Here is an 18,086-nt window from a genome sequence, read left to right as displayed (position 1 = left end):
AACTGGGAAATCTGACTTCAGTGAGTTCAAGACAACTGGGAACCCCGGGAAAAAACAAGCTCCGACTGGGAAAATACGTTTTCAAGTCGGGAACTCGGGCCTTTTTCCTAGAGCTACCACCTGAAGATCACTGACGTCATCATGATTCAACTCTGTTCCCAGTTGCATTGAAAGCACCATAAATCCAGAGAATACCAGACTTTGATGACAAAATTTGCCCACGAAGGACCACCTTCAAGTGAGAACAGAACAACAAGGTGAGTCTAAAAATGTATTGTATGCTGCTGCATAAATGATGTAATATGCCAGGGAGATATGTATACTGTAGCTAAGAAAGTAATACTAACTGTATGTTGTGTTAGTAAGCCGTTAGTAGCCCATGTGCCTCACCCTAATAATTTGGTCTATTTTCCCCTCTTAATTTCGCCTACTGTTCTGACTTGGTGGTAGCCTATAACCTGTTTTAGAGAAATGTAATCATTGAATTGTCACGCCCTGGCCATAGAGAGGGTTTTGTTCTCTATTTTGGTTAGGCCAGGGTGTGACTGGGGTGGGCGTTCTATGTTCCTTTTTCTATGTTTTTGTATTTCTTTGGTTTGGGCCGAGTAGGGTTCCTAATCAGAGGCAGCTGTCTATCGTTGTCTCTGATTAGGAATCATACTTAGGCAGCCTTTTCCCACCTGTGCTTTGTGGGATCTTGTGTTTGTGTAGCTGCCTCTGAGCAGCCCAGAACGTCACGCTTCGTTTTCATTTGTATTGTTTGGTGAGTTTCATATTTATTAACCTGTTGGGGATAGGGGGCAGTATTTGCACGGCCGGATAAAAAACGTACCCGATTTAATCTGGTTACTACTCCTGCCCCGTAACTAGAATATGCATATAATTGGCTTTGGATAGAAAACACCCTAACGTTTCTAAAACTGTTTGAATGGTGTCTGTGAGTATAACAGAACTCATATGGCAGGCAAAAACCTGAGAAGATTCCTTACAGGAAGTGGCCTGTCTGACAAGTTCTTGTTCTTCTTGGCTCTGTTTATTGAAGACTGAGGATCTTTGCTGTAACGTGACACTTCCTACGGCTCCCATAGGCTCTCAGAACCCGGGAAAAAGCTGAATGATATCGAGGCAGCCCCTGGCTGAAAAACATTAGCGCGTTTGGATAGTGGCCGGTCAGAGGACCATCAGACTGGGGCTCGTGCACGAGATGTTTTTATTTTCTCTCTCTTTGAACGTAAACACGCTTTCCCGGTCGGAATATTATCGCTTTTTTACGAGAAAAATTGCATAAAAATTGATTTTAAACAGCGGTTGACATGCTTCGAAGTACGGTAATGGAATATTTAGAATTGTTTTGTCACGAAACGCGTCGGGCGCGTGACCCTTATTTACCCTTCAGATAGTGTCTTGAACGCACGAACAAAACGCCGCTATTTGGATATAACTATGGATTATTTGGGACCAAACCAACATTTGTTATTGAAGTAGAAGTCCTGGGAGTGCATTCTGACGAAGAACACCAAAGGTAATCAAACTTTTCTAATAGTAAATCGGAGTTTGGTGAGTGCCAAACTTGGTTGGTGTCAAAATAGCTAGCCTGTGATGGCTGGGCTATCTACTTAGAATATTGCAAAATGTGCTTTCACCGAAAAGCTATTTTAAAATCGGACATAGCGAGTGCATAGAGGAGTTCTGTATCTATAATTCTTAAAATAATTGTTATGTTTTTTTGTGAACGTTTATCGTGAGTAATTTAGTAAATTCACCGGAAGTGTTCGGTGGGAATGCTAGTCACATGCTAGTCACATGCTAATGTAAAAAGCTGTTTTTTTATATAAATATGAACTTGATTGAACAAAACATGCATGTATTGTATAACGTAATGTCCTAGGGGTGTCATCTGATGAAGATCATCAAAGGTTAGTGCTGCATTTAGCTGTAGTTTGGGTTTATGTGACATTATATGCTAGCTTGAAAAATGGGTGTCTGATTATTTCTGGCTGGGTACTCTGCTGACATAATCTAATGTTTTGCTTTCGTTGTAAAGCCTTTTTGAAATCGGACAGTGTGGTTAGATTAACGAGAGTCTTGTCTTTAAAATGGTGTAAAATAGTCATATGTTTGAGAAATTGAAGTAATAGCATTTCTAAGGTATTTGAATATCGCGCCACGGGATTACACTGGCTGTTGAGTAGGTGGGACGCAAGCGTCCCACCTAGCCCATAGAGGTTAAACATGTGGAACACTAAGCACGCTGCGCCTTGGTCTACTCCTTTAGACGATCGTGACATGAATATAGTAAGAGCTTTCATTGTCTGTTTATATGCCCCCTTTATTTATCCTAGGGTTCTGACTTGGTGTACAGGGAGAACACTAAGGTGTTGGGACTGCTGTTGGGACTCTGCTGTTTTTGGGCACCGTTTGTCACCGTTATAGTGCAATTAATGTATTGTTCAGTGTTGTGTTGTGTAGTGGCTTTGCTGGCATACATCCCCCCCCCCCCCCCCCCATTTTTTTTGTTTGTTTGCCCACCAAGATTTACATGCTAACATCGCCACTGGTGTCACCGGAGGAAAGGAAGGAGAGAGCAGGGACCGTGAGAGACGGACCCTCTACTGCTCTCTCACTCCCTCTGCTGAGACTAATGGCGTGTTCAAAACAACTGGGAACTCTGAAAACTTTGCCTTTCCGACTTCAGTGCGTTCAAGACACCTGGGAACTCTGAGGGAAAAAAACGAGATCAGACTGGGAAAAATTGCTTTGAACGGTCATCCAATTTGGAACTCCCAAGTCGGAAAATCAGGCATCTTTCTGGAGTTCCGACCTGAAGATCACTGACGTCATGATTTGACCTAGTTTTTTCCCCAGAGTTCCCAGTTGTCTTGAAAGCACCATGACCATCAGATGTAGGTACCTTCAGTTCAGTAAAATAAAAAAGCTAATCATTTCAATTCATGCTCCACAGTGCCTCACAAGTGCTCCACCAACTGATCTATTTTGTTATCAAAGCTTTGAGTTTTGAAATATAATATGGTCTGAGAATAACAATATTGGCAGGCCAGGCATATAGACAATATGCTGCGATAATGTATTAGGCCTATTGTCCAAACCTCATTCCTACAGAACAGTTTTTATTAAGTTAATGTTACAATTTTTAAGTCCTGTTTAAATAAATTAAACCGGGCAGTAGATCTTGGCTTGCTTTTTGACTGCGAAAGTGATCTTGACTCAGAAAAGATTAGTGACCACTGCTCTAAATACTCAAATCCATGTTAAGTAAAAAAACAATACAAGATAAAAATGGCTGACACCATTCAAACCAATGAGTGTTTGGAACTTCTTTCTACAGAGCTAAACTATTTTACAATAGCTTTGCAGGCATTTTGATGTTAACGTTCCGGGAAAATGTTGCGATAGTATTCCACTTCACAACTCTATGAGGTGAACACAAGGGGATCAGGGGCAGGAGAGGTGAATTTAAGGAGGGGGCTACATTGACAGGAAAAGGGTTGGGCTCCTTCCCTATACTGCAAGACCAGCTGCTGGTAATAACACAAAATATGTTAATTATTGTATTGCCACTGCTAAGCTGTCAAGTATGTTTATTACAGGGTTGTCTGACCCAATGCCCCTCCTGTACTTGAAGAGCACGCAACAACCTGCTTACTCATCCTGTACTTGAAGAGTGCACGCAACAACATGCTTGCTGATTAAGTCTTCAGTTGGCTGTAATCCATGTTGGAACAGAGCTCAGGAATTACAAACATCATCACTCACCTGGTGATGATGGCCAGGTGTGGAGGGCTCATGCAGGCGCCCATGAAGAGGACCACATTCTCGTGCCGAGTGTTTCGGTAGGCCATCACCTCCCTCTTGAAGGCCTTGAGCTGGTCCTCATTGTCACGCTCGATGTCGATGAGGCGGATGGCCACCTCGCCATGCCAGCGCCCATGGAACACTTGGCCGAAGCGACCTGAAGAGGGCAGAAGGTACTGTAACTTAGAGGTTAGAGAGGTGTGGTGGTTAATTTTTTTACTATCAAATGAAGAGAGACAAACTTATCACACAAGTCAGAGTTATACTTAAACTAAATCTTTAATAGTGAGAGGATTGCAATAGAGCAATGGCTTGTCGACGAATCACTGTCTCTGATTCGTTGAAAAGCGGCAGGACAAAAGTACAAAGGTCTTTCATAGCCAAGATCCACCCCCTAGTCGACATAATAAACCACAGATGTTTTGAACGGGTCACAAGGTGAGACTTTTAAATGAGAAAGGAGTATCCCGTAGCCAGATAGCATTCGCTATAAATTATCGTTCAGTTTGGTCCCTAAGACGAGGTTTGAATCTCGTTCCTGGTACTTCATAGCACAAAAACACCAACTCATCCAATGGCATAAATCAATTGTCAACTCCAGATACTCCCATCTCAAGTAAAACCCCTTCTTGACCCCACTCCTGGACAAGCTCACTGAGGGGAGTGAGCCTCTAGGTCATACACTAACCCAGGATAAGTGCAACATCAGAGATGACATACAATGGTTCCAGACACTACCACACACATCCCCCAATGCTACGGGAGGGAGTGACTGGTGCACAGACATTGTGGAGACAAGTAATTGGTTCCCCATTAATCATGCCATCCCTTCACATGGTTTAAGAATAAGTAGACACATTCACATATGAAGACAATGTTCCCCCCTGTCCTCTTCCCTTTCTGATATTCTGCATAGCACCAGGGACATGTGAAAGACAAGCCTGACCTCTCCCCTTTCTGGGCCCCAGGTGACTGAGCCCCAGCTGAGGGAAGAAGTGCAACTGCCAACACCAGAGTCCGAAGGGATACATTCTAATAACAAGTATATCACATAAGCATATTATGCAGATAAGACATCTTTATTATCTATGTTACACAACTAATTCTGATTCTTCCGCCACAGAGGTTTCAAGCCTGACACTAAAAAGTGGGGTCTGAATTGGTAACTGGAGGGCTGCCGTTTTCAGGGGGGTGGATCAATTGGGTGGACCAATTTCCACTGTAAGAGTTGGACTAATACAATTTTATTGTATGGTATTGCATGGTATTGTATCGTATTGACATTATTTCAATTAATGTATTTATTGCTTATTTGTTAAGTTGAATGCAAAATCCCTTTCATTTGAACCATTCATCATTCCAGGCAATACTATAGCTGCAATGTCAATTGTACCTCTTCCCTGTTAATTGGTTCTGTATCCTGATAGGCTAGCTCATTGAGCGACAGTTTGAACACAGGTGTGGTCCCTCTGACCTAATTATTGAAGGAACCGCTTTTAACAGCAGGTGTGACATTGTTTGAGAGATCCTTGTGTGTAAGGTGAGCCACAGTTTTAGCCATCAGTTACTTGTTTACTTGGTTTATCCTGCCCTTTTACAATAAATTAAGCATTTTTGCACATTTTACTTCTGTTGGTTTTTAATACCTTTTAAGTGTTAGAGCATAGGCCAGCTCTCTCACAGTATTGTATGAATAATTATAATAATAATACATTACATTTCTATAGCGCTTTTCATAGAATCGCTAAGCGCTTCAAGAACAAAAAAGAAGCAAGCAATATATCATGACAGGTCAACCAATAGAGGCCAAGTCTTTGAAAGCTGCATCCTCCGAAGATGGAAAGGGTCAGTTCATGGCTTGAGCGGAGAGACCTGGTCAGATGATGGTGATGGAGTCTGCTGATCTTGTCAGAGGCTGTTTATTTAAGTCTGTCTATTACCTTTCCCGATGAGCTCCCCTATCTCTAGCTGTTCGAAGGGGATGTCCCACTCCTGGAGAAAGATGGAGGTCTGGCTGGCTTTACGGGGGAAGTTACGGGCTGACAGCAGAGACAGGTTCATATCCTCAAACTCATCCTCCGAGTACTCCGCCTCATCGTTGCCCTCCTCGTTCTGCTCAGGAGAGGAAGAGTGAAACTAATTTCCATCCAGGTCAACAATAAGTGTTTTATAATAATTATTGAATGTGCTGTCCTCTATCCTCTGGCCTCTACTGTACAATTATATTCAAATAAAATCCAATTAGATTAAATTGAAACAGTGAAAATGGACAGCTTTGTTGTGGGGTTGCAGAGGATTACCATCTGGAGCGTCAGCATGCCAAACTATAACAGACATGACAAAGGCTACACAGATCTTATTCAGAAAGAAATCATACAATGCCATCAGATGGGGGACTCACGTCTGATGTTGGTTCAACTTCAATCTGTAGTAAAGGGTTTAAAGGGTTCACCTCGATTCTGAAAATAAGAGCACGGCATGCAGACGGGAATTATGAGCACTTTACATCCCACACGTTACCTTTATACATATATGCACTGAACCGTGTTGAATCATGCATCATGGACATTGATTAAACACCATACACTTAGTGAGCCATCCTTTTTGTCCATTTAGCTGCAGTTAACCTTTCCTAACCTCTCTGTATCATCATTACAGATTCACACACAGTATCTGTGTGAGGAGAGACACTGATTGGCAGCTCAGTGTCGTACAATATGTGTATAAAATTATATGTGGTCCCTGTGGCGCGTGGGGCCCCTGGTAGGGCCTCTGTCTCCTAATGAGAGGATCCAGCCGGGGCCAGAGAGAGGCCCTCATTAAATCAGGGAAGAGGCCATTAAGGCAGGGGAATCAGCCAGCTGCCACTGGGTGCTGGCTAGGCGAGGGAGCGCGTGGAGCTGCACACAGAGAAGACTGGCTTTAATTAAATCATGAGAATGTGTGTTTCATAACCAAGATAATGTATTCATATTTGTCAGAAGGCAGAGAAGGAGAGGGGAAGACAGAGAGGGAGGGAGAGAGCAGTGGGGGTGAGAGAGAAAGAGAGAGTGTGTGTGCCCGAGTGAGAGATAGGGAGGAAAAAGAGAGCGAGAGAGACAGAGCGACTGTTGCTGGCTGCACCTTAAACTAATTTCCCCTGTCATATTGACACTGAAACAACACCTGTGTCAGTCACTTAGAAGGTATCAAAAACAAGTCATTCAAACAGCCACCTATTTCTATCAGTTTAAAAACCACCAGCAATTGACTACAAAAATTGTCTATGAAAGCTAGAGTTACTGAACGCTACCTTTTAGTTTTGTGATTGATTGAGATTATAATGTAATTAGCTGAAGACTCCAAAGACGTCAGTTGAGGAGGGGGATGAGATATCCATGGGAGCAATACTAAAAAGGAATGACCATTTCAATAAGCATAAAAATCCACCAACAATTGAAAACAATTGAAAATTGTCTATGAAAGCTAGTTTAGGTTTATTTGAACATCTTGGTACATATGCAGTTACTGAAAGCTAAAGTTACTGAGTGCTACCTTGGGTTTAGTTTTGTGATCGATTGAGATTATAATCTAATTAGCTGAGTAGTCCAAAGACATCTCCATCACTCCTTGTCTCCTCCTTCTGCTTGTTTTCCACAGCCATGGTTTTCAAAAAACCAAGCGGAATCCAGTTGGCATCGTAACTGTAGCGTGAAGTGAAGGCCATGCTAACATTAGCCCCAGAGTGTTTGTCTAGCCCTTCATCTCTCATTGAAATTGTCACCAAAACATCTTTGCTCAAATCATTCAAAGTCCCTATCCTCTTTAACCAATGAAGGGACAGAGATAGACAGACAAGATGTGATATGAGGGTTATCTGAAACAGTCTGTTTTTTGCCCACACGATCATGCGGACATTACTCTGCGACCGCATCGCTTGACAACATTTCTCAGCACATCATTAAAAAATAACATTTAGGTCATTTTCTGACCTACTTCACTGGCGAATGGATTCGGAGGAAGAATCAGAGGTATTTGTCAACAGTTTAACTCCAAAATGGCACCGGAGAACAAGGCTGACGTTTTACGTATTCCTAACCAATTGTGTTTGTGTTGTTTGTAACTTATTTTGTACATAATGTTGCTGCTACCATCTCTTATGACCGAAAATAACTTCTGGGCATCAGGACTGCGATTACTCACCACGGACTGGCAGAATCCTTTTTTTCCTTTAATGAGTCCGACGAGCCCGACATGAATGATTTACTGCTTTCCCAGGAACAGGCCCAGATCCCCGTCATTTGCATGAAGAGAAGGCCGAGAAAAAGGTTCCAGAGGGCAGGCTGCCTTCTTAGAATTCGTCGGCGATCGAATAAACCCCCACTTCCTTCCATTCTGCTAGCAAACATGCAATCTTTGGAAAATAAAATCCATGACCTACGCGGAAGATTAAACTACCAACGGGACATTCAAAACTGTAATATCTTATGCTTCACGGAGTCATGGCTGAAGGATGACATTATCAACATACAGCTGGCCGGTTATACGCTGTATCGGCAGGACAGAACAGCGGCGTCTGGTAAGACAAGGGGTGGCGGACTATGTATTTTTGTAAATAACAGCTGGTGCACCATATCTAAGGAAGTCTCGAGGTTTTGCTCGCCTTAGGTACAGTATCTCATGATAAGCTGTAGACCACACTATCTACCTAGAGAGTTTTCATCTGTATTTTTCGTAGCTGTCTACATACCACCACAAACTGATGCTGGCACTAAGACCGCACTGAATGAGCTGTATTACGCCATAAGCTAACAGGAAAACGCTCACACAGAGGCGGCGCTCAAAGTAGCCGGGGTCATTCATGCAGGGAAACTTAAATCCGTCTTACCAAATTTCTATCAGGATGTTAAATGTGCAACCAGAGGGGAAAGAAATTCTGGACCACCTTTACTCCACACACAGAGACGCATGCAAAGCTCTCCCTTGCCTTCCAATTGGCAAATCTGACCATAATTCTATCCTCCTGATTCCTGTTTTCAAGCAAAAATTAAAGCAGGAAGCACCAGTGACTATCAATAAAAAAGTGGTCAGATGAAGCAGATGCTAAGCTACAGGACTGTTTTGCTAGCACAGACTAGAATATGTTCCGGGATTCCTCCGATGGCATTGAGGAGTACACCACATCAGTCATTGGCTTCATCAATAAGTGACCATATGTATAAACCCTAACCAGAAGCAATGGATTACAGGCAATATCTGCACTGAGCTAAAGGCTAAAGCTGCCGCTTTCAAGGAGTGGGACTCTAACCTGGAAGCTTATAAGAAATCCCGCTATGCCCTCTGACAAACAGGCAAAGCTTCAATACAGGACTAAGATCAAATTGTACTACACAGGTTCTGATGCTCGTCGGATGTGGCAGGGCTTGCAAACCATTACAGACTACAAAGGGAAGCACAGCCGAGAGCTACCCAGTGACACGAGCCTACCAGACGAGGTAAACTACTTCTATGCCCGCTTCGAGGAAAATAACACTGAAACATGCATGAGAGCACCAGCTGTTCCCGGAAGACTGTGTGATCACGCTTTCCGCAGCCGATGTGAGTAAGTCCTTTAAACAGGTCAACATTCACAAGGAAGCAGGGCCAGACGGATTACCATGATGTGTACTGCGAGCATGCGCTGACCAACTGGCAAGTGTCTTCATTGACATTTTCAACCTCTCCCTGTCCAAGTCTGTAATACAAACATATTTTAAGCAGACCACCATAGTCCCTGTGCCCAAGGACACTAAGGTAACCTGCCTAACTGACTACCGACCCGTAGCACTCACGTCTGTAGTCATGAAGTGCTTTGAAAGGCTGGTCATGGCTCACATCAACATCATTATCTCAGAAACCCTAGACCCACTTCAATTTGCATACCGCCCTAACATATCCACAGATGATGCAATCTTTATTGCACTCCACGCTGCCCTTTCACACCTGGACAAAAGGAACACCTATGTGAGAATGCTATTCATTGAATACAGCTCAGCGTTCAACTACATAGTGTCCTCAAAGCTCATCAAATAAGCTAAGGACCCTGGGACTAAACACCTCCCTCTGCAACTGTATCCTGGACTTCCTGACGGGCCACCCCCAGGTGGTAAGGCTAGGTAACAACACATCTGCCATGCTGATCCTCAACACAGAGGCCCCTCAGGGGTGCGTGCTCAGTCCCCTCCTGTACTCCCTGTTCATTCATGACTGCACAGCCAGGTATGACTCCAACACCATCATTAAGTTTGCCGATGACACAACAGTGGTAGGCCTGATCACCGACAACAACGAGGCAGCCTATAGGGAGCAGGTCAGAGACCTGGCCGTGTGGTGCCAGGACAACAACCTCTTCCTCAACATGATCAAGAGATGGTTGTGGACTACAGAAAAAAGAGGACTGTGCACGCCCCCATTCTCATCAACGGGGCTGTAGTGTAGCAGGTTGAGAGCTTCAAGTTCCTTGGTGTCCACATCACCAACAAACTAACGTGGTCCAAGCACACCAAGACAGTCGTGAAGAAGGCACGACAAAACCTATACCCCCTCAGGAGACTGAAAAAATGTGGCATGGGTCCTCAGATCCTCAAAATGTTCTAGAGCTGCACCATCGAGAGCATCCGGACTGGTTGCATCACTGCCTGATATAGCAACTGCTCGGCCTCCGACCACAAGGAACTACAGAGGGTAGTGCATATGACCCAGTACATCACTGGGGCCAAGCTTCCTGCCATCCAGGACCTCTATACCAGGCGGTGTCAGAGGAAGGCCCTAAAAATTGTCAAAGACTCCAGCCACCCTAGTGATAGACTGTCCCCCCCTCTTTTACACTGCTGCTACTCTCTGTTGTTATCATCTATGCATCGTCACTTTAATAACTCTACCTACATGTACATATTACCTCAACTAACCGGTGCCCCCGAACATTGACTCTGTACCGGTACCCCCCTGTATAGTCTCACTATTGTTATTTTACTGCTGCTCTGTAATTACTTGTTACGTTTATTTCTTACTCTTCCTCGTATTTTTTTAAACTGCATTGTTGGTTAGGGGCTCATAAGTAAGCATTTCACTGTCAGGTCTACACCTGTTGTATTCGGCGCATGTGACTAATGCGATTTGATCTAGATTTCTACTCACCCAGGCTCAGACAGGACAGGGTGAAGGATGACCTGGGGTGTTCTGTTGGGGGCCTCTGGTGCCGGGGCCACGTCTGGAGCAGTATACAGTATATGGTAAATCATAAAATAGCCCTTATACCATGGTAACTATAGTGTAATAATCTATGTAATAACCCTGTAATAATCTACTGAGCTCTGCTGGGGGCTTCAAGGGCCATGCCTGGGGGGTGAGGTCCATGCTAAATCATAACCACAATACAGGGGCTGTAAATAATAAATAATAAGCATTAGGAGTTGTTACTACTAAGGACTTGAGATACACGAGATACTCTATCAGGACCAATCCTATACCACCATACTGTATCTCCTAAATGTTCTATCCCACCCCCATATGATTTCAGTCACATCCCCTCTTGTCAAATATCTCTCTAAAACAGTGTTTCTTAATCCTGGTCCTAAGGAACCAAAGGGGTGGACATTTTGGTTTTTGCCCTAGCACTACACACATGATTAAAATCATCAAAGCTTGATAAATGGAATCAGCTGTGTAGTGCTAGGGCCCAAACCAAAAAGGACCAGGATTAAGAAACACTCTTTTAAAAGACCCTTCTGTAATGGTCCAGCCAGGAGAGGCTCCAAAGTCTCCACATTAAGGGACCAAAAACTAAGACAGGCTTAGAGGGAAAAAAGGCTAAGAGTTTAGAAGCTGTCAAGGAGGAGAGAACAGAATCATCAAATCACAACATCAAAAAAGTCCTCCTCCTCTTCCTTTGGCCTAGTGCAGTGCATTTTGGTTAGGCGTAATGATCAATTAAGACGCACTTACCTGGGAAGATGAACTGCTGCTTGTATTTGAAGTAAGAAGAAGCTGCAGAGAGGGAGAGAGGCAGAATGGGTCTGAGTGGTACAGAACTGGGTTCATAGAAGGGTTGAAATTACAATAATGATATTTCCTTCCTAGAGCAGAGATATAGGACAGACAGCTCTAAAAATCAAAGAGTAGTGGCACTACATTTACTACTTCTATCAGATAACATTTCTAAATGCACTTTAAAGACATCCTCCAGCAATTTTTGACGTTTCCCAAGTATAAATACAGTAATGTACTGTACACACACTTAAGCATAAAAAAAATGTGAGCAAATGTGTGTTTTTTAGACACAACAATAAACTTCAAGGAGTAGGGCATTCAAGAGTTGGTCTGATGGTCTGATATGATGTCAAACATGGACCCCTTATTGAGATGTGCCTTTTGTTAAGTACATCAGGTGTAAAATGGGGTGAAATGAGACGAGTAGGTTTTAATTTCATCCTGTACCTGTGAAGTTTAACTGTTTCTGTTGCCGTGCTGACTGTGGGGAGGAGTGTAGGGGGGAGGGAGGGGTGGCACTGGAAGGGAGGGGTGGAGCTGGTGAGGAAGGGGTGGAGGAGGTGGTGGAGGAGGGGTTACTGCTGGAGTCTGGCTGGTATGGGACAGGGATGTGATCCTGAGGACAGAGAGAGAGTGAGAGAGAGAGAGAGAGAGAGAGAGGGATGGAGAGTGTTAAAGTTGCTTCCTGTTCGTTTCTGGTATCAGAACAAAATAGTCAGCACATAGTAACTTCTGATTTAGCTCTACTTTAATTAATGCAAACACGTGTATGGTAAATATGTCGTTCGTATATGGTCTCTCTGTGACACCTCGCAGGGCAAACAGAGAAGAGGGCGTCACATTCTATTGTTCTCTCTTTTATACTCTGACAGAGATAGTTCCCGCTCAATGCTGGCCTGTCAGAGGGAGGAGGAACGTGGTTTAAACTTGCTCCTCGTGTCGTCGGCGTGCAGGCTGATCCCAGCGTCGTGACGCACTTCCTGTTGCCGGTTGTAGTTCTTCTTGTCTTCAACAGTTGATTTATCCGTAGTTTATATACTTAATATTGTAGCATAGCTTCCCCGTATATTATATAAGTTATGCAAACAAATAGCCAGTTCAACCCTTACAAGAGAGAGAGAATGAGAGAGAGAGAGAGAGAGATAGATAAAGGTGGAGAGAGACAGAGATAGAGAGGAGAGGTGAGAGACGGGGAGAGAAAGGTAGAGAGACGAGAGAGAGAGAGAGAGAGGGAGAGAGAGAGAGAGTGAGGGGTAAAAAAAGAAGAAAAAAGAGAGAGTGAGGGGTAAAAAAAAGAAAAAAAGATAGTGAGGGAGTCAATTTCAAGGTGTAAACTGAATACAGACCCACAGGTGAAAAAAGTCTCAAAACTGACTGTGAATACAAAATAATTTCATTTTCCTAGGCTTGTGAGTTTACTTGCTGTTTACATGATAGCTTTTTTGGTGCCCTTCAGTAGAACATTGACAGACAGCTCATCCCCCTGTGAGTCACAAACTCTCTTCTTCTAGAACCCTCAGGCACCTCTCTCCTGTATCCACCTCAGTGCCTGGAGCACAGAATTAAATAAACCAGTACTATAATGCATTTCTATGGCCTAGAGCAGGTAGAACTCTTTTCAGACTTCCTCATTCAGAAGATAACACCTGACAATGAACCTGTCGACTAATTGTGTTGTTATGACACGGGTCTATAGAGATAGTGCTGCTCAAAATAGGAGATAGGGGAGAGATATGCTGGCTTTTCTCTGAGAGATAAAAGCTCTATTACGTTGTAAGGTATAAATAAGTGGCCTTGGTTGCACTCGCTTATTATGGAGCGCTGCTATGCGTGTTCATTAATAGCACCCCCCCCCCCCCCCCCCCCCCCCCACACACACACACACACATACATACACACCATTAACTTTTTGTGGTTGTATTGATGTGGTAGAGTAAGGGAGATCTCGTCTCAAACTACTTATGGTCACAGTGAATAAATAAAAAAAGTTCTGTCTTGTTTAAATAAAGACTTAAAGCAATCAAATGGGTAATATTTCATGTGACAGGACATCTGATGAAGACCCAATAAGACAAATATAATCACAGTGAGATAAAACTATAACTCTCATCCACTAAAAGTTGTCTAAAATGCTATAGTGTGGGTTTCCAAACAAAATACCTCCGTTATGAAGTTATGACGACATGCAAACTTAAGAATGGGGTAGGGGTATTTGCGGAAATCCCAAACAATGTTTGAAGAATTGAAAAGTATCTGTGGGATTGATGAGCTGCTACTTTTAAAGTGTGAAAATGAATTTGTTTTTATATAATCCAGTTGACGGTGGTTGGTCCAGTAATGCTGGTCCGTCTGACTGGACTTCAGGTGATGCACATTTCAAACAGACCAAAATAACAGATATCAAGACAACAGAGCTCAGATGTGGAAGCACAGAACGTGGGGTGCGCGTGTGTGTGTGGGCGCACGTACATGTGAACATGCGTTCATGCGTCTGGTAGTTCCTACCTTGTTGATTTTGTTGGTTTTGGGCAGCGTCTGACTGATGTGCAGGTCTGTGTACCTGAGCGGGTTGTTGATGTCACATGGTACCGATTCAGTCCGTACCAAACGAGCTGGGGAGAGACCGAATCAGACAAACAAAACACTGAGAGAAAGTCTTTATTTTCTCAAATTTCTGAATGTGAAAATATGACAAACTCTTCTTCTTTGAAGATGGTCCTTTTTGCTCTCGCAAGGGAACACTTAAGAACACCCTAAGATACTGTAGCTTGCCAACTTCAAGTGGCAGAGACTTGAATCTTCCCTTGCTTTTTTGAAGGTTCCGTACAAAAAAAAAGAAATGTTCATAAATTGATTATTTTACCTTGATTTCCTTGGTGATCTGTCATACCGGTTGGGTGAAAAAGAGAAAGGTGTAAAGAACATACAGTTAAAGCTCACTTTAGATGACAGAGAATCTTTTAAATTAGTACTTCAAACAAAAGCACAATCACAGAGAATGAGTAGTCTTTTAAAGTAATACTTCAATAACATAAGCACTATAACAGAGAATTAGTCGTTTTTTAAAGTAAAGTTTCAAAAACAAAAGCACTATAATAGAGAATGAGGAGCTTTTAAAATAGTACTTCAATAACAAAAGAACCTATATTCTAACAATCCTAATAAGTATACCTAATATGAATATGTTTTGCACTGCGGAATTACAGTAGGGCTATATACACTGCTCAAAAAAATAAAGGGAACACTTAAACAACACAATGTAACTCCAAGTCAATCACACTTCTGTGAAATCAAACTGTCCACTAAGGAAGCAACACTGATTGACAATAAATGTCACATGCTGTTGTGCAAATGGAATAGACAACAGGTGGAAATTATAGACAATTAGCAAGACACCCCCAATAAAGGAGTGGTTCTGCAGGTGGGGACCACAGACCACTTCTCAGTTCCTATGCTTCCTGGCTGATGTTTTGGTCACTTTTGAATGCTGGCGGTGCTTTCACTCTAGTGGTAGCATGAGACGGAGTCTACAACCCACACAAGTGGCTCAGGTAGTGCAGCTCATCCAGGATGGCACATCAATGCGAGCTGTGGTAAGAAGGTTTGCTGTGTCTGTCAGCGTAGTGTCCAGAGCATGGAGGCGCTACCAGGAGACAGGCCAGTACATCGGGAGACGTGGAGGAGGCCGTAGGAGGGCAACAACCCAGCAGCAGGACCGCTACCTCCGCCTTTGTGCAAGGAGGAGCAGGAGAAGCACTGCCAGAGCCCTGCAAAATGACCTCCAGCAGGCCACAAATGTGCATGTGTCTGCTCAAACGGTCAGAAACAGACTCCATGAGGGTGGTATGAGGGCCCGACATCCACAGGTGGGGGTTGTGCTTACAGCCCAACACCGTGCAGGACGTTTGGCATTTGCCAGAGAACACCAAGATTGGCAAATTCGCCACTGGCGCCCTGTGCTCTTCACAGATGAAAGCAGGTTCACACTGAGCACATGTGACAGACGTGACAGAGTCTGGAGACGCCATGGAGAACGTTCTGCTGTCTGCAACATCCTCCAGCATGACCGGTTTGGCAGTGGGTCAGTCATGGTGTGGGGTAGCATTTCTTTGGGGGCCTGCACAGCCCTCCATGTGCTCGCCAGAGGTAGCCTGACTGCCATTAGGTACCGAGATGAGATCCTCAGACCCCTTGTGAGACCATATGCTGGTGCGGTTGGCCCTGGGTTCCTCCTAATGCAAGACAATGCTAGACCTCATATGGCTGGAGTGTGTCAGCAGTTCCTGCAAGAGGAAGGCATTGATGCTATGGACTGGCCCGCCCGTTCCCCAGACCTGAATCCAATTGAGCACATCTGGGACATCATGTCTCGCTCCATCCACCAACGCCACGTTGCACCACAGACTGTCCAGGAGTTGGCGGATGCTTTAGTCCAGGTCTGGGAGGAGATCCCTCAGGAGACCATCCGCCACCTCATCCGGAGCATGCCCAGGCGTTGTAGGGAGGTCATACAGGCACGTCGAGGCCACACACACACTACTGAGCCTCATTTTGACTTGTTTTAAGGACATTACATCAAAGTTGGATCAGCCTGTAGTTTGGTTTTCCACTTTAATTTTGAGTGTGACTCCAAATCCAGACCTCCATGGGTTGATAAATTGGATTTCCATTGATTATTTTTGTGTGATTTCGTTGTCAGCACATTCAACTATGTAAAGAAAAAAGTATTTAATAAGATTATTTCTTTCATTCAGATCTAGGATGTGTTGTTTAAGTGTTCCCTTTATTTTTTTGAGCAGTATATATATCTCCTAGCTTGAGATGCATGTGCTGTTCGTGTTACTGCTTATAATGATAATAATACTAAAGTTTTGTGGCATGTGTATCAAGAAGTTCTACTGCGATTAAAATGGTACATAATGTATGCAATCACTGCTTTCAGTCACTTTGGATAAAATAATCAGCTAAATGACATAACATGTATGAATTGAAAGACAAGTGGTGAAATCGTCCTTGAAATAATATGACCTGTATATGAAGTCAGTCTTCAGTCCTACAGTAAGCTGCTGGTCCAACAGTCCTTTACCTTTGAGGGGGTTACTTCCTCCTCCTCTTTGGATGATCAGTAAATGGCAAGGCGGGGCTTCTTTGGTACATTTGTTGTGGCACTTCAGCCTGGTGAAACAACAGAAACAACTCTGGTACTCATTTTCCAAACAGTTAAAAGAAACCCATTCTTGAACTTTTAATAGTCTGGGTCATTAAGGAAATAAAAAGCTGTCTGAGTTCTACCCAATTATTTCCCTTGTGTCAAAAATGTCACATTCAGTTGGTTGTAAAATTGGTTAATTTACTTAAGTAATCTGTTTTAAATGATAATGATAATTGCTTGTTCTTTTCAGAGATTTTCCCTAGTATACGGTGACAAATTCCCTTTCCAGAATTCGAATAAAAATGTGGATGAACAAATATGGATGACAAGAAAGAGTTTATAGCCTGAGATTTAGTTATGACCTATAACCAACCAGGATGATCATTGATTGATGTTGATGTTTTTTATCTTCTGTTGAAGCACACCAAAATAAATTCTTATAAACATGTTATGCAGGGCAATAAACTTTTCTAATGGCGTAGTAATGTTTTTTTGAACACAGATTAGAATAATAGTAGAAAGGACCTTACTTGCAGTTTTTACATTTAAGTCCAAACAACATTCCTTTTCCACACACTATGCATGTCTGAGACATCCAATATTTGGTGGAAAACCTGCAAGCACAAGAGAGAGAGAGGAAGAGAGAGAGATCAGAGCACTTAAATAAAACAAAACATCTCTTCTACCGGTTTGTTCATGCATAAACGAGTGTAAACAAAAGCCACCAGGTGTGGATCATCGCAGAAAAACATCACAGATTGCTTGTGACCTTTTGGATTATGATTCCCATTCACCTTGTGATGACAAATGGCTTTTGTCATAGAATGCCTCATATTCACAAGTCACATAAAAAATATTATATTATTATTTCTTTGGCAGGTTAATGTTTCCATAACATAAGAAATATGGACGCCTATAGGGCTAATCTTTCCCCACCGCGCAACAATTTTAGCTCCAATCTCCAATGCACCTTGATTCAATTTGGGGGCCCCCAATCCTTTCAATATTCTGCACCAATGTTCAGTTTGTGGCTGTGATCTCTGTGAATAAAGGATGTGACAGAGGCCATTCTGCTACATCAACAAGGATAACACAGCAATCATTCACAGAGATG

At 43.1% G+C, this 18,086-nt stretch overlaps 1 protein-coding gene across 1 annotated transcript in view; it reads right to left on the bottom strand.

Moving 5' to 3' along the window:
* ksr2 (kinase suppressor of ras 2) overlaps positions 1 to 6,131 on the bottom strand; it is a 37,409-nt gene extending 31,278 nt beyond the window's left edge. Inside the window, exons 1-3 of the mRNA XM_082968786.1 lie at positions 6,114 to 6,131; positions 5,754 to 5,925; positions 3,775 to 3,970 (exon numbers count right to left, since the gene is read on the bottom strand). Of these exons, the coding sequence (XP_082824912.1) occupies positions 3,775 to 3,970; positions 5,754 to 5,925; positions 6,114 to 6,131 (386 nt within the window). The remainder of the gene's footprint in view (positions 1 to 3,774; positions 3,971 to 5,753; positions 5,926 to 6,113) is intronic.
* Between the last annotated feature and the right edge of the window lie 11,955 nt (positions 6,132 to 18,086).

Source organism: Salmo salar, chromosome 24 (genome assembly GCF_965601325.2).
Source record: "Salmo salar chromosome 24, fSalSal1, whole genome shotgun sequence".
Taxonomy (NCBI): domain Eukaryota; kingdom Metazoa; phylum Chordata; class Actinopteri; order Salmoniformes; family Salmonidae; genus Salmo; species Salmo salar.
This window is presented reverse-complemented; position numbering and strand designations above follow the sequence as displayed.